The sequence below is a fragment of the Haliaeetus leucocephalus genome, unplaced genomic scaffold (assembly GCF_000737465.1).
Source record: "Haliaeetus leucocephalus isolate CR32 unplaced genomic scaffold, Haliaeetus_leucocephalus-4.0 Scaffold484, whole genome shotgun sequence".
Taxonomy (NCBI): domain Eukaryota; kingdom Metazoa; phylum Chordata; class Aves; order Accipitriformes; family Accipitridae; genus Haliaeetus; species Haliaeetus leucocephalus.
In genome coordinates this window covers 2996544-3017410 of record NW_010972920.1, presented here as the reverse complement: position 1 = coordinate 3017410, position 20867 = coordinate 2996544, and the positions used below count along the sequence as shown (strand labels likewise).

The 20867-nt window shown below is 43.0% G+C and overlaps 1 protein-coding gene across 1 annotated transcript in view; it reads right to left on the bottom strand.

Moving 5' to 3' along the window:
* FRAS1 (Fraser extracellular matrix complex subunit 1) overlaps positions 1 to 20867 on the bottom strand; it is a 172946-nt gene that overhangs the window by 71874 nt on the left and 80205 nt on the right. Inside the window, exons 16-21 of the mRNA XM_010575600.1 lie at positions 14172 to 14315; positions 12277 to 12417; positions 11707 to 11847; positions 10638 to 10811; positions 7989 to 8129; positions 5614 to 5757 (exon numbers count right to left, since the gene is read on the bottom strand). Of these exons, the coding sequence (XP_010573902.1) occupies positions 5614 to 5757; positions 7989 to 8129; positions 10638 to 10811; positions 11707 to 11847; positions 12277 to 12417; positions 14172 to 14315 (885 nt within the window). The remainder of the gene's footprint in view (positions 1 to 5613; positions 5758 to 7988; positions 8130 to 10637; positions 10812 to 11706; positions 11848 to 12276; positions 12418 to 14171; positions 14316 to 20867) is intronic.

The window sequence follows — 20867 nt, the reverse complement described above, 5'->3', positions numbered from 1 at the left end:
TTAGTTTCTCATGCTTCCACGTTTACCTGGCAATGTGTCTACTCCCCTTATTGTTAAAATAATACTCCTCCAGTTAATCTCTTGCCGGAGTCACTGGTCTCTAATACAGAGCTTTGGTAGATATAATAAGTAACCAAACTCACTGTGTATGGTCAATAGGTTCCATAAACAGAGCATAAAAATGAGACAGAGAAAATGTAGGGTGTCCAAATAACCCGTATCTACTGTAAATAACTAGACTCTCCCAAACTAACGTTTAAAAAGCCAAGTATCTACAAAACTAGGTGCTGTTGCAGTAGAGGCTTCTCTTTACAGCCTCTGTGTTTGCTCCTATATATTGAAAGAGTTCTTTTTCTCAGCTACTGTTTTAGGATAAATCAGCCCCATCACTCTCTTGTTCCTCGGCAAGCCTGGAGATCAAAGAGCACACAACACCAAAAAAACCCCCCAGAACCGATGCTTATGGTGAATTTGAGGGACATTGGGGAACTAGTGAGAGAGTAAAGGAAGAACTGAAGTGCTTTGTTTTGGAAAAGATTATTTAAATTTTTCACTGCAGGCTCCCTTTGAAGCAAGGACTACCAGAAGCAGAGTGTTTTCCTTATGCTTCTCAGTAATACCGCACAGCCATATTCGTTTCCTGCTTCTGCCTTCTCCCTGTCAATCTCCACTCCAGCACAGCTAGCAGGCAAGTTACTGCCCCTGGGCTTTGGGTTTTCAGAGGCTTCACGTCCCGTGTTTGTTACAGGTCAGTGCGACACAGTTACTTAATTCCCTTAGACTTCTTCCAGTGTCCAAACCTGATTCTTCAGTGCAGCATGTCACCACCTTGCTCATAGTCCCAATGCCTCCCTTCCCATCTTTTTGAGACTACTGACTTGCCTCCCACTGTCCAAATAAAACTTTTTCCTGCTACCCTTTCAACTGGCTCTAATTTCCTCCTTGTCAATTCACCTCTACGCAAAAAACACCCCAACCACCTTACCTATCACTGACCTTCCTATAAAGTAATGTTCATTGTAAAGTATAATACAATTACTTACACAGATTTCCATTTCCAGAGTTACTTTACTTCCACACCCTCTTTAGCTTTCTCTTAGCAAGCCAAGAAAACAAAGAAAATAGTGCCCTTCCTATATGGAAAGTATCTATTATAAATTGTTCACTTGTCTGTCAAGACAAAGAAGGCTGTTTGGGGAGACAAAATCATCTCTAAAGTGTTTGTGAATGCTCATAAAGGAAACCAGAGGCATTTCTACCTCTCACTTCCACCATTTGCTAAGCAATCAACCACTTGTACTGTTTAAATACACCTCCCCTCTTAAGGGCTCTTTAGAAAAAAATTTCCTGATGCAAGTTTCGTACTACACTCTAAGGTAAAGTATGAGGTTTACAACAGAGCAGTAGTTTAAATCAGTACTTAAAACACCATGCAATTTACAGGCATGTCAGCATGCAAACATTCTCTAGCACCTTACAGTAAATCCAGAAAGAAAACCAATATGGTTGATTCTGAAGGACGCCTAGCACTGACCATGATTTTTGGTTTGATTTGGTTGTTGGAGGGTTTTTTTTGCCTCTGCTTTAAAAGACACAAAAGGGAATTTGTCACACAAACAAGTGAGGTGAACTCCTGGTGAAATGCAACCACGTTTGCAGGGATCTGCTTGCATCTTCTGAAAAGGGTGGGAGCTTCCCTGCACAGCATAAAGTGGGAAATCCAGCTGGATGGTGCCTGGCACAAATGAGCCCGCACCAAAGTAGGGAAATGATCTTCTGTTTTCCTCCTCCGGCAGCTCAGCTGTTAAATTCTGTAGAAGGTTGCATGCCAGTGACTAAGTGGAGCTAAGCCCCCAATTTCCCTCTTGCTCTGCTCAGCAAAACTCCATCTCTTTGTGATGATATCAATGTCTCGCTTAGAGTACGGCAACAGCTCATTAATTTTACAAGGAGCTGAATGTATTTCTTGTTGTCAGAGTGTCCTTTCTGGAATTTTAAGAGCAAGGCAGAAAGGCTTGTTACAGGCATCCTCCTGAGCAAGCTCTTCTGATTTATCTTGGAACATTTTCACAACTGCACACAACCTAAGGAAGCAAGAGCCTGAGCAGCTGAACATGGGGATTGGGAGTTCCCTTTCAAGGAAGATGTAGCTGGAAGTTAAGATAGGACCCTGGGGGATACTGTATCTGTGGGTGTTTTGAGTTTCATTTCATGCCAGCTGCCATTGCTACTAATTCTGGTAGGTAGTCCTTTGCATCCTTTTACGCCTTAGCTGAGCACCCAGTAGAGCTCAGTCTGTGAACCCCTTGCTTCGGCCACTGCGCAGTCCCTCTGGATTTTTCTAATTGCCCTTCCACCGAGTCAGGAGAAGATCAACGAGGAAACCTCAAGACAGGCATATGATATATTCAAATCAGAAAAGTAAAGGCAGGATTTTATGAACAGGACAACAGTTTTAGCGACTGCTATTTTTTAGACTGGTGACTGCAATATTTCCTGAAGCTGAAGTTGTCTTGGATAAGAGGGAGAGGGAAATCAAAGACTGTTTTCAAACTGGCAAAACACAAAACACAGAAGCCCTGAGACTCAACAGGGGACTGCTAAAGCCACACATTCCTGTACATACACTTTAGCTATAAAATTAATCAATTGAGCACTCTCAAAGAAAATTGGCACAAATTCAGCATGCCCAAACCAGAGCTTAGAAAATCATTGATCTTTTGAAACTTGAGGCCATTTTGTCTTTCTTTTGTTTACATTTGAAAGCTTATTTGATAAACTGCTGAAAACAAGATCTCTTTTTCTATTAACAAGGCAAATGTTCCAATCCTCATTCAGGTAACATGTACAACAACAACATTAATTCACAGGCAACAGTTTCAAGTGACAGTTGGTTTTCTCCATCCTGTATGAAAGATTTTCGCCTGCAGGTCCATAAAGTATGACAGGTGGCTATAATGCACAGCAGTCCCTATAAGTCGTAACAGAGTTCTGCCTGGAGGGTCGGGAATTAAAGATAAATGGGAAGATAATTGTAAAAAAATAATTGCTTTGGGAAGCAAAGGAAAAAGCTTTGTTAGATTCTGATGCAAATCATATATTATGCAAGTGTCGGGGTTTTAATGTTCTCTTTTATGGGACAGCTGCTCTTTAACTGGTAATTAATAACTTGCAAGGGCAAATTTAGCGTTTCAATCAGTACTGAATAAGAATGAGTGAAATTTAACAACCTGGATGTGGAGCTCTTTATCTCTAGCAGAACTGGCAACACACATCTTTTGCTTAAACATCAGACATAAATTTGGCACACACTTCAGACTGCAGATCTGAGACCAAAGCACAACTTTTTTTTTAAAGGCAACAAATAACTATGTTCCTCTACAAGGATTTTCAAAACTTCGGTTAGACAAAGAAACATCAATGCATCTATATGTGCAAGACCATGTGAACATTAAAGGTTCCCATCTTACAAGGAATAGCTGTACTGGTCTCTCGAAGGCAGGACTGACGTGAGTCACACAGCAAGACTAAGGTCAGAGCTGGGAGGAGGAAAGGTGTCTCCTTACGCTCTTACTACGTTGCACCTGGAAAGCCTTCTCTCCTGTTTTGGGAGTACAGATCCAAACACTCAATACTGACACTCAGTGATGCCAGGCACTGTGAACTAAGCCTTGAAAACGTGTTTCTACTTGGAGAAGGCAAGTCTCCAAACAGTGGACTATGTTCCTGACCTACAGGGCTTTGAAATAAAGCTTGTTGGTCTGCAGGGAAAGGATGCACCACCAGACAGCAATTGCTTTGGAGCCCAGAAAGCCAAGCAAGGTTCTTTGCAGATGATTCACCACTGTCAGCGTAGTGCGCCTGGAGGTCAAACCTTGCCCTCCACATTGCCTGAGTGAGTCCATTGTTTCCAATTTCTGCTCCTCATTATTGCCAGGCACTGTGTCATCTACCTAATCCCCTGGGATTTGGGGAGCACACTTATTGCTCCATGACACCTTGCCAAACTTACAGGTAACAGCAGTCTAAAAGGGATAGTTAAAGCACATAGCACACAGCAAGCGGCAGAGTAAACCCCCCCTCAGAAAGAATCCTGGTTTATGATAAATGGTACTAAGTTTTTCCAATGAAATTTACAGCTGGAAGATCACATTTCCACCAGCCTTTTTTTGTAGGAAGCATAACGCAAAGTAATGGGAAAATAAGGTGCAAGAAACAAAGTGCATACAGCTATGATGTGACAGGACATTAGTAAGTATCATTGTAGCCCCTAAAATTTTACAGGGCAAAGACAGCTCTTTACACTGAAATGCTGAACTATTTCCATACTGTAATTACTTGACTGTATGAAACATCTTGATTCCCCAACCTGATTTCTTGTATACCTAAGGAGCTGTACAATGGTTTTAGGATATTTTCATACTCCTCAGATACTTTGTTCCCCCCCCCTTTGTCTCTGCAGACAAAACAATAACTGTTGTTTAAAAGGAAGATGAAGAAATGGTTCATAAAATTAATCTGTGGAGAGCAAAGAAACAAGTCTTTCATAAAAAAACCCACAACACATATATGTAAGCAAAAAGAAGTCTCTGTGAAGGGGAATCATCTATACTAAATTGAGAACAATACCCTCTCAATGGATATATTTATTACATCTAATGCATTTTTCCCTTTTCTTATGATTCCTTATCTCATTTGGAACTGTTCAGCCTAGATTAAGCCTCACACACTGTATCTTTTTTGATAAAGGAAAAAATGGCCTGATAAAGCTCAGAAATTGTTGGAGCAGTACCCAGGGTATGTTTACACATGTCTGGGTGATGGATTAAAAGCAATTTTTCTTTTTAAACAGATAAATGCAACCTGTGTCTTCTGATGATAGGCTTAAGGGTGGGCACCGAGCACCCACAAAGTATAACCCCTATACAGAAATCCTATTACCTCCCAAAAATGCGCACGGCAATGCTAGCTGTGCCAATTTTTCTTTAGGGCCCCATAAACTGCTTCTCGAATCACAAATGTTTCCTTAACTCACTTTACTGAAGCTCTGTGCAGGACCTAAGCAGCTTTCCTGGCTCTGGGTCCCCGAGGCTTGGCTCTACAGTGACAGGCAGTACGCTGTAAAGTCCAGACTGGAGCAAGACACAGATAATAAGTGCTTGGCCTGGCAAAGGTAAGCACATAGCTGCTCAGCAGAGCAGAGCTGCAGCCCATCCTATTGTTAAAAGCGTGTTCATTATGATATTAATAAGTATACGAATGCTCTGATGATTCCCAGACATACTGCTCTATACATGTGATCTCAAGTCTTCACACCAAACCATGCAGCAGAAAACCTGGCAAAGGAGAGCCTTGTCTCCCTCTCCCTACTGCCTGCCTTCACAATTTGCAATTGACTTCATGCAGCTCTAGTGAAGATATGTATAGCAGGAGTGGCAAGCGGCTTTGCTATATACTATGCACACTGGAGAGTTTCCTCATGGTATTTTCACCTGTGTGACATTTTACTCATAACAGGAATTCTGTTTTCTTCATGGTGTGTGCTCAAGTAGCTGGTTAATGCCACAGAAAGATCACCACACTGTATGACCCATGCCATCTCCTCTTACTTACCCACACAATATCCCACCAGGTTGAGATACTGCTCTTCCTTGCAGCTAGTTCTGCACTTTCCACTAGCTAGGGTTGCATGGGGATGGCAGGTTAAGCACTCCAAATCAGAAGGGCCACGACACGTCTTGCAGGATGGGTGACAGGCTGGGTAAGAAAATCAACACTTGTTACGCTCTTGGTATAGTCCACCTTACACTCTCCTCTCCCCAGAGAGCCAGCCCCTACAATAATCATTTACTCCTAGAAAACACAGACAAAAAATGATCTAATAGCATCAGTGACTGCAGATTTGTGGTTTGGAAGGCTCTTACATCCTCATTTTGAATAAACAAGATGATAAATGAGTTGTCAATTTAAAAATGTGATTTGTTCTCTGCATTAATCAAGGTATAGATCTATACAAAACATAAAATATAAAGAGAGTGGCCCTTTTATTCCTCCCTCCACCATATGCTTGTGCACATAAGAAAGAGAGTGGGATGTACAGGGGACATAGAATCATAGAATTGTTCAGGTTGGAAAAGGCCTTTAAGATCATCGAGTCCAACTGTCAACGCAATACCACCATGCCCACTAAACTATGTCCTGAAGTGCCACATCTACGTGTTTTTTGAACACCTCCAAGGATAGTAACTCCACCATTTCCCTGGTCAAATTAACAACAAAAAAAATCCATCAAAAATTAAACATCTTGGGACTGTATGAACATCACAGCGGCATGAGTTTGATATTCACGAGTGGAAAATCCAGGAATGATTTTGGCACAAAGCCCTCCCAAACTGAAACCTACAAAACCTGAATGCCGTGTCAGCTCATTAGCTATTCCATCTGCTAAAAGATCAACAAAAAGACTGCAGAAAAAGTGGTTAAGATTGCTCAAAATCCTTGCGCCTTTAACGACAGATGCTGTATTTCCAGGATTTCCATGCTACAGATCTGAGGGAGACAGAAATACTACGGCTAATGATCTGTAAAAAAAAAAAAAAAAAAAAAAAAATCTTAAAAGCTACTTTTAAAGCTCTTCTACAAAGAAAAGCACACAACTTGAAAAATCTCCCACCTCAGGATTCCCTCAGGCTACATACAATTGCTCACTCCCCACACGGAAGCTGGGTATTTCGCAGCTGCCACAGCATAAGGCTCCGGTGCTTAAGACCTAGCACGTCATGTCCCACCACCTTCTCAGCTTTTCAGATATCATGCTCATGAATTCAGTGTTCAAAAGGAAGAATCAATTTTCTAGACACACCTATATTAACTGAGCTTCACTGTTCAAAAACTGCAGGAGATCTAAGCTGGCAGCATACAGAAAGATGCCTCCTTCCTGACACTGAAATTTTGTTTCTAAGACATTTACATAAGCCTGAAAGCGCATAATGCAGCATTCAGCAGTTACCTCAGCTCTAAGGTGGCAGCGCACAACCTCAAAATTGATGAATCTTTACAAAGGCCTGCCAAATAAATGTATTTATAGAGTTGTTCCTTGGGTGAGTAAATTGAATAAATAGAGCAATGGACTTCAGAAGAGGTTTCTCTCTCTAAATTTGAGGCCTCCCAGGGAAGAGACCAGTAAATTTCTCCTACTGCCAGAACAGATACATGGATGCCTGACCCAATTATAAAACAGCAGACAACTTTCAGATGACTTTGAAGGGACTAATTAGATTTCAAAGGCCTGCGTTTCCTCACCCATTGTACTTAGCAGCTCATAATGAATGGCGGCATACTCTAAAAGCCGCCATTTTCTGCAAGTGGCAAACAGGATTTAATCATTCCAGTCACTCAGAAGGTCAGTAGTCACAGTCATCTGCTTAGATGAGATCAAACAAGCTAAATGAAGGCCACTTGTGGGCAAGGCTGAGACAAAAATAAATAATGCTGTCCCCACTACCGATCAGGCATATTCATAGATGTAATGGCTTTTCTCCTGCACCTGCAGAATTCCTTCCTTCTAAACTCAGCCCTACAGCCAAAAGTGGATTAAAAAATAAAGCTAATTCATATGGACAATATTCTTATCTAGCCTAATAAAAGCAGACCATTTTTCAGCGTTGTCCAGTAAAGACTTCTTTTGCCACAGTGCACTGGCTAGGAACATCATCCAAGCCTACTGAAATGAAATGCAAAATATCTTCAGGGAAACAGTCCAGAGGAGCAAAACTGGTTATACTTTATGATTCAATGTGTACGCCTCTCTCCCATTAGGAGGAGATTCCATTTCCTGAAATTGGACCATCCTATTCTCCCCTGAAAATACTTAAATAGCCTCATATAAAACTGACAGCATCTCTAATTACATTGAGAAATGCATTACAAAACGTGCATGCAATGAAATTCAGTAGTATAAACTGCAGGTGCGTGCACTATGCACTCACAGTAGCAGCGATCTTTGTGGCTGAACAGCCCCTCTGGGCACTCAGAGAGGCATCTGCCTTCAAGCAGGACGTGGGAAGACAGACAAGCCGTACAGTCCTGGGAAGTGTTCCCCACACAGCCTGCACAGGAGGAGTGGCACTCTGCAGGGAAGAGAAAAAAAAGAAGACAGAGAGAGCCAAATTAGTTCTAGCTTAGCTTGGTCGTTACTGTCCTAGAGTATGGCTAGACTGCTTTCTCCCCAGGGACGACAGGAAGGTATTTCCTTTACAGGATTCTCTGCTTGCGAAAGGTAGAAAGGGCAGGAGTACGAAGGCTGGATAGCACACTTCTTGAAGATAAGGAGCAACCACAGATAGCTGCATATTTAATCTTTCTTTGCACCCACACAATTCATTACTGAAATGGAAAGCTGAGATGCACAACACCGTGTAATACCGTTCACCTCCCTGAAAGAGCTCTGGGCTTCTGCAAACTTACCAGATTCTGAAATCATCTTTCACTATTACCCTACAGTTACTCCGGGAAGGATTTTCTATCCAGCATCACTGCATGGTTATCACCAGCCATTCTGGAGCAGTAAGAGCAAATATACATAGAGGTGGGCTTGCCACCTGACTTCACAGCTAGCGAAGTGAATGCTCATTACAAGGATGATTCAGCAAGAATGAAAAGAGTGCAGTTAAAATGTTAGACTTCTTCACCTTTACTGGTACTGACACTAAAACAAGCCATCTTAAACTAAGTAATCTGATTAAATAACTATATAAACTCATTCGTTAAAAACCTAGTATTTATTAGAGCAGTGACTCGAGGCCACAAGTTCCACCGTGTGAGTCTCTGTTGAACACACAGAGAGGCTTCCTGCCCTCTAGGAAAGGCACTTAGCTGTCTGTCAGAGAGCCAGAGAGAGAAGTCAGGGATCCTCATCACAAATGCAACGTCTCCAGGACTATCTTTGGCTCAAGTGACTCAAGTCATATCAGAGACAAATTTCTTACAGTTTCATCAGGGAAAGCTCAAGCATTAGAAAAATATAAAGATATTTCTGTGGTTTGGTGAGAAATTCACCACCACATAGGTAAAACCTTCGAAACCAGCATTTTAACCTACATGTGAATGTGCTTCTGTTCTGCGCAGGTAATGTAGGCATGGTACCCATCTGTTGTGGACTTACTTTTTTGAAAAGCTGCATCTACAAACTTTGCATGAGTACTTTACAGGGGTAGCTCAAAGTTTAAAATCTTGAATCTTCGCACCCTTCTGCAATAAATCAAACTACTATTCTAATGCTGTTACTAATACAGCAGAGCTAGTAACATATGGGGCTGTGCCGGCATTCTTGCCCAATGACATAATTCAGCACTATCACCGAACTCTGCTCAGGCCTGTTTGTACAAGTCTGTTCACCCATCCGAGGCAGTGGTATATGGAATTCTTCACTCAGTTTCTATACCGTAACCTGGACTCAGCCAAGAAAACCCATTACCTGCCAAGGAACGGCCACTGCGTGGATTGGAGGCTCTACATTAATGCCTTCAGGAACCAATCTAAAGCACTGCACACCTTATGGGCTGTGTGGGTCACTGTTAAAGACGGAATCATTCCACCAAAAAAAATGCCACTTCTTCCTTTTTTAAGATCCCCTAGAGCAAAAAAATGAACTTGTACAGACTCTTTCCATCAAGTTGAGATGAAGAGATAAAATCAAAATAAATGGATTTTAAATTGTACCCACTTTTAGAAAATGTTTTTTCAACAGGAAGAAACAGCCATCAGTAGCATTGTTGCTATTGTTATTACTGTTACTGAAGTGCTGTAGAGTCACTGTCTCTATGACTGGTCTTTCCACACAGGGAAATCACTGCCGTTTCTGAAAGTATCATTTCTCCTTAGGTTTAGGGTGGACTGTGCTGGCGCAAGGTGCTCAGTCTAACCTCTCAGCCTGCTTCTGTCTGCATCATTTTCAAGATATTGCAATACATTTGTTGTACAGACATCCACACCAGCTGCCACAAGGTCTGTACAGCCAGGCAGACTGGCTTGCGGATCTACCCAGTAAACATTCTTCGCTTGAGTCCACAAGAGTTTTCTCTCAAAGCGGTGGGAAACCACATATATCCCCACGTTAGCCTCTATTCCAAATTTTAGCCTTCATGGAAACGCTTCCTACTTGCTATTTCAGGAGAAGCGATGGCATGTGTGCTGCAGGGCATGTATCAGAAGAACTTCCTCAAAAGAAAAGACTGCTGTGGGATGTCTTGACCTGCTCCAAGGGCTAATAAGGAGACAGCTCAGTCTTTTCTGAAAAGGATTTAAGGATTGATCCTGCTTCAGAATAAGTCAGTGGTAAAAATCACATTCTCAACTTCAGTGAAAAGAAAGCTAAGCTCTGCAGACTTGAACACAGTTGTTTTAGAAAAAGTACCTGAATTCTTTAGTCACAAATTATATGTATATTTTCCCTCAAAAGTACTAGTATATGCCATTCTGAAAGTTACCGAGTTTAAACATTCATGACTGTCACAAGGCAAACACAGGAGCTCAAAGCACGGAAGAATTGAACGTTGTACAAGATCACCCTCAACACCTAAAATCCAGTGCAGCCCTGTGCCGAAGGCTTTGAACAACCGTTCCCATCCTCTACTCACGTTTGCAAACTCCTGTGCTATCCATGTAGAACTGGGCTTGGCAGTGAGAGAGGCAAAGGCCATGTACAGCTCCTTCCATGGGCTGGTGAGGTTGCAGTACATCCTCTGGTGCCCTGCACTGCAGGCAACGAGAGGCCCCCGGGCCAACGCAGGTGCGGCAGGATGGGTGGCAACCTGTGCACAGGTCAAGAGAGCAGTCAGAGCCGCAGCTTTGAGGACAGCTTTCTCAGAGAGATGGACAAGGCCCAACAACTTGGGCATCAGGTCATAACATGAGAGAGAAAGGGAAGAAAACACTGGTTTGGACCCTCTTGTTCATCCCTCTTTCCAGTTTTGTATTGCTGTAGACAGTCCGATACTCAAAGAGCTAGCAAAGAGCATACACTTCACAGCAACTCACAAGCTAAGAAATCTTTTCCATTAACTGATGGGGTGCTGCATTTTCTATAATGGAACAGGGATTTTAGAAAAATATTTTGACATCTTTTCCTCCACCCCCAAATAACAGCCCTTTTCTTGAATAAAGTTGATGAACAAATAATGTGGGGAAAAAAATGCAGTACTGTGCCATAGGCAATCAATTTTCCTTTAATTTCTGGAACCGTAATGGTGAACACAATCTCACTAGGAGAAATATCAAGAAATGACAGTCTGAAGGGCTCGTAGGAAGCATAAATTAAATCTTCCAAACTTTCAGGTTTTCCATTGCTGCAAAAATGACCTCAGTCTTAGCAAATCTACTAGGTGTGTGCAGAATTTCATCCACCTCTTAACTCGTGTCAAGAAAAACTTGGAAGCAATGTACGTTTATTTCAACAACACAGAGAAAAAAAAAGTCCCCAAGATCACTAAATCCTGAGGGTGTGAAGCAGAAAGTATTTGAGAAGATTTGCTTTTTCTCAAAGTAGAAAAAAATCAGCAGGCAAACACAGGAATTACTCATTGACCAGTTCAGCATAAGATAAAGGATCAGCATCGTAGCTGGGTAGTCCGAGCACAGCCCAACAAAAGCCAATATAGATACACTGGTTTACAGCAGCTGGGGAATTACTCCAAGTACATAGCTTACCCTTGCAGACGTTGTGATCCTGGTAAAAACCCTCTCCACAGCCCTGCAGGCACTGACCCCAGCGCAGTGCCAGAGGAAAGGAACAGGAGGTGCAGTGAGTGGCCAGAGGTCCCTCACATGTGGAGCATGAATCATGACAAGCTGATAAAGAAACAGAGCACACAGAACTGAAATATCCCATTTTTTTCTCCTTGAGAGTTGTGGTGCTGACTACCACAGCCTCCTCCAGCTAACTGAAAACTCCCAGCTGGCATGATATTCAGCTATATGAACTAATGAGAGCAGAAGTGCACGAGTATTAATAACTACTAACAATAATACCTATCACTCACACAGCGTTTTGAATATATATCTCAAAGTGTCTTAATATGCTTGGCAAGGCAAAGAGGTTATTTAAAACAATCTATCACGAGTGAACCAAAGAAAACAAAAAATCAAATTCCCTGTCCCCACTCGCACTTCTGTGCTCTTAACATTCCCTCCCCCCAGGTAAACATCTGGGGAAAAGCAGACAACATGTGGAGGGTGCCTTGAGAGCCTTACAAAAGGTCATGCAAATATGCCTCTTACCTCTGCATCTTCCGTTGCTACTTGGGAAATATCCATCTGGGCACTCTGAAATGCACTTCCCATCATGTAACAACTTATCTGAAGCACAGGTCAAACACCTGGGTTGGTCTGAATAGCATGTTTCACAGAACTGGTCACAAGCTGCCAAAGATGACAGCTCATTAATAAAATGCACTCAATAAGCAAAGAACAACAGACGCATCAACCTGGCCACATAGATAAAATCAAGTAAGCCAAACCATGCCTTGTCCTTTCTTTGCCAGAAAGGCATCTTTAAACATTGCTCTCCAGCACAAGTAACCTTTCGTAGTTCCCTGGAATAAGTAGTGACATTCACGGAGGTAGATGTGTGAGTGCAGACAGGTATTCACTGACCTGTATCCCATCCAGGACTCTGAGTAAGTACAAATACCAGAAATGGGTCTACACCAGCACTCCCTCCGTGCCTGACACAACCCCCTCCAGGTAATGTTCTTCCTCTTCACCAACCATCTGTGAACAGGCAGCACCATTCTGAACAATTTCACATATGAAAACCATCCCATAAATCTTTACATACCTTTGTACAACAAGCATCAGTTATCAGACTGTTCAGGAATTAAAAGATGGGAGAAAAGTTGAAAAAAAAAAAGCAATTCTTCCCCCCCCCCCCCCGCCCTTTTCTTCAAGTCAAAGTTTTAAGTGTGAAAATGCATCTAAAATTAAGCGTAATAATGTTTCTTATCAATTCATGTGGTCTATATTCTCCCAGGCAGTCAGTTCTGAAGCTAACTGACCTGAAGTCTAAGAGTGCTCTAAAACTGGCTTCCCTAAGTCAGTAGCACTACTGTTGCCGTACATGCAGAAGAGCCAAGCATTTTACTTAACCAATTTTTGTTTCTTTCCACCAGTCAGACAGCCTCCCTTTAAAACAGCTTAGAGCTCTCTGGTTGGGTATCAAAATGCATGTTTTTGGTAGAAGACAAAAGGCCCGAATCCTGAAGGGTATGAGGAACAGCTATGCAGTTTTGAGAAATCACTGGCAATAAAAATCAAAATTATGCCCAAGCCACATCTAAGCTAAATTTCCTTTTTAGCTTAAATGACTTTCAGCTACAGATTTAAGATTTCAAGCCTGCACACTTCAAAACACAGGTGAGTAAAATTTACTGGTATAGACATCAACCAAACTAAAGGTGAACCTGGTCAAAGTGAAATTCATGCAGAATCTGCCAGAGTAGCAACAATTTTGTCAACATTCTCCAGGTTTCAAGGCCTCTCTAGCTAGCTGTGGCTCAGATAGACCTGCATGAAGACAGACAACCCCTGCATCATTCTACTGACTATGCTGGACAGTCCTTCAAACCAGCTGGAGGTGGTTGCCAGCAGAAACCCAGACTTGACCCGAATGGTTGCGGCGAATTTTAGATTCTTTATTTGTTTGAGACGTTTTTCCCCTTCATGATCTGTTTGACTTAAGACTTCTAATTCCCTCCAGCCATCTCTTCCCTTTTCTCAGCAAACCTTCCCAGCAACCAAGTCTCATCTGTTGTGCAGGTATTAGTTATTGTGATGCTGAATTATAATCAAATTTACAGAAACCTGCTGGCAAAGGCCATTTTTCTTCCCACAGACAAATGGATTTGTCAAGCCCTCAGAAACTACTCAGTTAGGCTTTCAAGCTGTTCAGTGAAGGAAAAAACCTTAAACCTTTCAGCATCTGATTAGCTTAAATGAATTAATAATCTTACAAACAAACAGCAGCTTTCCTCATCTGATATTTATGCACAAGGTGCATCTGGCTTCTTAGACATGAATAAAATCACAGCTGCTGCAGGGCTAAATGAAATATTGATTCCTTTTTTGCAGAGCATTTCTCAAGCTTCTTGCAATTGGAGAAGAAAACAGGTATTTACCGCTGCAGATTCCATCCTTTGTATAAAATCCCTGTCCACAGCTGGCCACACAGAGCCCTGCTTTTAGCACGCGTGATGCGTCTTTGCAGGACAAACAATTGTTCTCAGCAGCACCCCAGCATGAGGAACAGGACTCGTGACAAGCTGCAGGAAAGAAAGGTGCGGGATTAACAGGCAATCAACTTCCAGTCATCTCTTTAAAATGAGCAGTTTGCAGTAATTCACTTTTTTTGCAGTTTTTTTCTTAAATTCACAGGCATTCACTGCTTCAGAAAAGGAAAAGAAAACAAAAAACCACTGCTCTTCTTATGTTAGTATCTTTTATCCAAGCCATCTCAGGGGTACAATTTACAGCTTCATTTTGTACATGCAATATTACATGCTGTATACATCAGAGCAGTTTCTGTAGCTGTAATCAGACTGGGAGGAGTGTTGGTAACACTGTTAAGTCCTGTTTGTTCATCCTGGTGCTAGGGGCTGTATGAGCACAAAGGGAAATGGGAAGAGATCCCATCATATGCTACTTAAAAAAACAGACCTGCAATCAGATCCTTGCAGTGACTACCGACATTAACCCAGCTCCATGTAGAAACACAGAATTAGACTGCAGGGCTGCAATCAAGGTCCTGCAAAATTAAACCCAAGACAGCCTACTTCTGGAAACAACTCCTTCTGCCCTTCCAGGACTCTGCACTGGCGCAGAAGGAACTGACTTCTGGCTGTTGGCCGATCTGGTCAGGCACGGCAGAAATCCTCACGTGCTCAGACTGAGTAATTCATGGGGAAAGGTGGGCAGTGGGTCCCAGGTCCAGTACAGCGGGCACTGCATAACTTTTCCTTGACACTGCCAGCAGAAGAGAAGGGGCATTCCCTCACTGAGTTGAGATAACCAGCTACTTTTCTCTCTGGGTGAGCCATGTATCATGGTTGGGACACAGTAATGTTTCAGATATTCCTGAAGTATATCACGTTCCTGCAATGTAAGTAGTATAAATGCCCTCTCCGTGACATCTGGGTACAGGAACACATAGGCAGAACAGAGTGATCCTCGTGCATGATGACATTTTACAATTAAACTAATAACTGTATGAAGACCAATTCTGCCTCCCAAAACAGTTGTTGAACAAACCACCTTATTTGAAACTGTACAAGTTCAGCTGTGGGGGAGATTCAGCCCACTGTGGTTACTGTTTATGAAATGCGTGACGCAGACTCATGTTAAATCCTGTGCTACCAGTGCTTGCAGGAACTGAGCAAATTACAGTTCTTTTAGCTATTAGATTTTTTCTCAATTACACCCAAATATGTTCCAAAGATATTCTTAAATTTATTATTTCACAATAAGGCAGGTACATGCTTGTGCTCCCAGAGCACGGCAGGTGGGAGAAAACAGAACCTTTTGACATTTGCCCTGTATCCGCAAACACGTCTGAAGTTGCACCCACCCAAGAAAAACTCATCTGCAAGTAGTCTCAGTGGAATGCAGGAACCAGCAGACACAGCTCATCCACATAACTAAGAGCACATTTACATACAGAACAGTGACAAAAGCAAACACCTTCCTGCCAAAATAAACCCGCTAAGTGAGACACAATTCACCCTCTCCCCTATAACAGGCGGGAGTGTTTGCAATCCAGGTAGCTGTAAGTAAGTTTACAGCAAACTGGTGATCACCACTACTCCCATCTCACTCCTGTTTTGCATGGTTTCTATGCTGCTTCTGTCTGCTCGAGGCCATAGTTGCTCTTGGGTTTGTTAATTAATGAGATGGAGCACCTATGTTTGTGCTTATATATGAGTCACACTGCATAGCATAAGATAAAACACCCCATCTTAGTGGATCTCACTGCCCCCTAAGGCAAGGAAGTGTTATCATCTCTGTCCCATATAAAGGGAACTGAAACACAGAGGTGTGACATGACGTGCATGGGGTTAGAACAGGGAGTATTTAGGGGGCCAAGACACGGGACATTTGAGTTCATGCCCAGCATGTGGTCCTTTGACAATCTGGATGTTCCTTCTCCACATTTTCACCTTTGCTTATTTTCCCCTTTCTCGTCTTCTTCTGTTGCCTTGTAACTAGCTGTTTGCTTTCCCCCTTCTCACCCTCCTGCATCTTCCTCCCCCCCCCCAATTCCTGATCTGTCCAGAATGCTATGGCTCTTCTAGTTCCTGAACGCTCTTATGTGAGGAGTGTCTCATAAGGACGCTAGGTATCCTGTACACAAAAGGATCTTCCCCCCGACTCATAAAGCAACTGCCGTCACCACTATCAAGCGCATCTAATTGGGGCTGATTCACAACACGATGAATACCAAACATCCCATCCCAAGGTAAAGATTGTGCACACTTTTCTGCTCCAGTCGATAATTTCCCTTGCTGATAAAAAGCTGCATCTTGTTCCAGCTTGGATGATTCTCAGGGCACGTCTACACTCGAAAGTTAACTGCAGTGGATGAGTTCATGCTGTAAATCCTTAAGTACTGAAATGTCCTCACTTCACCTTCCAGCCATGAGTGTTTTGCTCCTCTCTGCTCACTCTAACTTTCATTTTAAAAGAGTGGGTACCAGGACGTGGATCCTCTAATTAAAGACTTCCCACTGCACAGCTTGACCCCCTTGCTGTTAACCTGCCTCAATATGTTGACACATCTGAATGTACCCAGTTATTTGCAAAGTTCTCAAGTCCTCTCTGGAGGTGCTGCTCCTTTCCTTTCTCTCCTGGCAGCCTGGCCTCCACACTCTGTTTCTAGACAGGCAGCCTTGCATACAGCTGTATTAAAAATGCACTTTTGATGAAAGCCAGGTCAGTTGGGCAAATGTGCTTTGGCTCCCACCGTGCACCATTTGCTGCCTGCACTAGACCAAGCGCTCCTGAGCGCATCCTCACCTCAATCTCTTCTCTCAAGCAGCTGCCTCAAGCTGTGCCTCTGTGTAGGTCAAAATAATGTCTTCACCTCCCGCCAGTTCCACACATTTTGCTGGATGTAAGTCTACCATAAACAATACCCACGCTGGAAAGGTCTTTGGCATGGCTGGACCCACATCCCAGGCTCTTCTCTGGAGACGGTGCCCAGCAGTATTGCCTCTCTGCCACAGTCTGCGCACGGCCGTTCTGCTGGGCTTTTGTCGTCACCACCACCACTGTCCTCGCCCACGGCTACCTGCAGCGCAAACAACCCTCCCTCTCAGCTTGCCTTCCTTTCTGGCTCTGGCTCTCTTAAGCCTTTCTATGGACACATGGCTGTAGGGCTAATAAAGCAGCAGACAGGCCAGCCCAGCCCGTTCCTCCTTTCTCTGCTGCCAAAAAGAAACTCACCACAAATGTTACTCTAAACACAGCCATGAAGAAAGGGAGTGAGACAAGAAGGAAAGGTATCTTAGACAAGGTGGGCTAAGAACACTCCCAGTGCCATACTTCTGGTGGTGAAACCTGTGACATCTAGGCTCAAGCCAGGTAATGATACAAACCAGCAGTCTGCAGGTTGGAGGAGTTTAAGATCTTACTTCACCTCCTCTCTCCAGTTCCCAGTTGGCTCTCACTGGCCCTTGGCAAAGATCCTGCAAATCCACTCCTGGCTATCACAGCAGCTTTCAAGTCTTCTAGCGAGACAGCTGTTGTGTTAAAACTGCTTGTCTTCCTAGATGGGACATGACTTCTTGCTACCTCAGCTATGGGTAGTGAGGGAAGATGAAGTACAACCTACCAGAGGTCATCAGACCTTCTGAGAAGCTGCAGTGAATTTGGCAAACTGATATGAAACAGATCCTCTGGACTCCGAGCTACTAGACAGAGACCAGGTCCAAATGGCTTCTTTGAGACCAAAAGGGACAGAAAGGGAGGAGATCTAACTAGCAGAGTTCGGAAGAAAGGAAGGAAAGGAGAAGGAACGCAACCCGATTTTTAGCAAGACAGCCACATTTAGCATTTGGAAGTACTGCAAATGACACACAGTACAGGATCGGTAACAATTTCCTCAGGCAAGCCAACAAAAAAAAAGGCTTGCAGCAAGAGGCTCAGCTCTGATGTGCTGCTGCAATCACTAGCTCTGCTATGCAAGCCCTCCCCGGGAACAGGCTCCACGGACTCCTCTGACACAGCCATTTCTGTATGCGAGGTGGCAAGCACCTCCAGGAGTTATCAGCTGCCAGTCTCCAGATGACAAACACGCACAGCCTAATTCATGCTCCTACAGATACAATCCTTCACTTCTCGTGCTTGCGGTGACAGGCACCAGGCAATTTATTTTCACATGTCTTGAGGACTTTTTTGTCACTAGTCCAGCAGCTACTAAATCCCAGCCAACATCTCCACTCTGTTTGCCATCAGATGGTACAACCGCAGCTGCAGTTGTAAGCAGTGGACCCCCAACAGGTAGGACCTGGGTTCGTACGGATGAGACGGCAGCCCCAACCCATTCCTGCCCTGTGTTTATACACACTCACGCACACCCTGCCCGCAGAAGCTTTGGCTCTTCCAGCACTGGGTCAGTGCCAGACTCAACAGCTGCTCCTTGCACAAACAGCCAGTCACCAACTCCACTAAAAAAGCAGAGGAAAAAGTGGAAGCATTCAATGAGCCACTGTCAGCTGAAACATCTTTGCCTACAGCAACTAAGTGTCTGTGTGAAAATAAATCAACAGAATGACTGCATTGCCAGGAAACTGTTTTCACCCTTCCTGGCTATTTTCAGTTCAGATTTGTAGGGACTGTTTTGCATTGCCTCCTCCCTTCTGTGTGGATACTGGACTTATATGCAAGACCCTGCAGCTTAACCAGACACTGCTGCTGAAGGAAAGATGTTCAAAAGATTATAGTCAACCTTCCAGTTGCAATAGGGTGTGCAATTACTCTGCCTCAGCTGACGTGATGGTATTCATCAAGATGCAGTAACATGTCTTTCCAGAAAATCAAAATTAAACAGACAAAACTTCCAGGGTCCTGCTTCTTGGTTAAAGCAAGAGCACTCCAGTGGCTCCTGAGCCAAGGGGTCTTTTTCTCTGCTCTGTTACTCAAGAGTTGCAGGGGTGTAATGTAGAAGTCACACAGAAGTGACACAGGCCCAGGCTTTTAGAAAATGAGAGCTCCTGCAAAGTGATGCTTCTGTTCTTTCATGATTGACCAGAAGTCAGATAATCAATTAAAGAACCACCCACCAAACTTTCTCTGATCTGCATCAGAGCAGCTATAACATTGCCAGGTTTGACGACAACAGGAGGGCTAACGCAAATGGCATCCCAGCAAGAACACAGTAAGAAGTCACTGCTTGGCTTTGAGAAAGCACAGATGGGGTCCGACTGCTCTGCGCCACGTCATAGCATTAACCACCTCTAACTTGCCCTCCTCACCATGAGCTGGGCAAGTTCAGCTTAGTCATGTTCTGTCGTTTATCCTCAAGGTGAGCCTCCGCACCCAGATACGGCAGAGAAAAACAACAGGTTGTGAATAAAAATTCAAGCGCTTTGCTACAGATGGAGCTGGGTCTGCTAGTGTCAAGTTACACATTTTGACGTTCGCATTTTGGGAGATCAAAGCAGAAACACTTGAGTTCTGCCTAGGCTTTTGAATAATCTTGAAAACATAAACAATTAAGTTAGAAAAATGCAGTGAGAGCACTGAACACTGCAAGTCCTTTGAGTCCTTCTGTTCTACCAGGCAGACATCTCTTATTTTCGCTTCCCTTTGCTTTGCCTTTGGTGGGGGGGTTCTTAACTGTTTCCACAGCCTATTTCTGACAAGGAAGACTTCATCTACCACTCTGCTCTAAGCCTGATACAAACTGGTCCATGATCTTCAAATACACTGCCACGTAACTGAACCTATTACCTTTTATTCTCAACTTTACATTCTCTTAATGGTTTTCTTACTTTACAGAAGCAGGTGGAGGGGCAGGGGCAAGAAACAATGCTTATGTAAGATTAAAATAGGGCAGGGATTAAACAACTGTATTCCAAAATTCAAAATAGATTCAATTAGACCAGATATTATAAAACATGAACAAAAGGAAAGACTAATTCATTGTGTTTTGTTACAAACAGTGTTTCCACAATAGGATGGAGTAAGAAACCTGGTTTTATAGGTCTTTTTCATCTCCAGAGCGAATTCCTCAAGAGGGAGTTTACTGGAACTATAGCGATTAACGCAGCCTAGTTCGTTCTTTTTGTGATTTTGGAACATGCTTATTGTAGATGTTAAAACCATTATGAGAAAAATATTTCTGAACAGTCTAAGGCTTGTCTGGACAATCAGATTAGAGATTTGTAAAAATAAAGAGGATACAAAGAAAGAGTGAATCGCAATGAATTATGGACCATATCTGAAATTTAAGACATTCTCCACTGGTGTGACTTTATGCAGAAAATGCAGCCAGGCAGAACTAAAGCAAATTGGTTTAATTCCCTTGAGGAAACAGGAACAAATTTTCCCAGCAACTTTCAGCTACAAGCATGTGTGACTGCAAATTTGGATGGAATGTACAATCAGTAATATAAAAACCAGTAATAAAAAGAAACATTAGCTTTTCCCTACCGCTTCAGCAGTACATGGGCACTGCCAATTAAAACACTAGGAGCAGGTGGAAAGGAAATGGCAAAATAAAACCAAATGAAGTAGAAGATTATTTGATACTTAAGTCTATAAATTCTTTTGGACCAGATCTCTCTTTTCTATTTATACACGCACAATGGGGCCCTAGT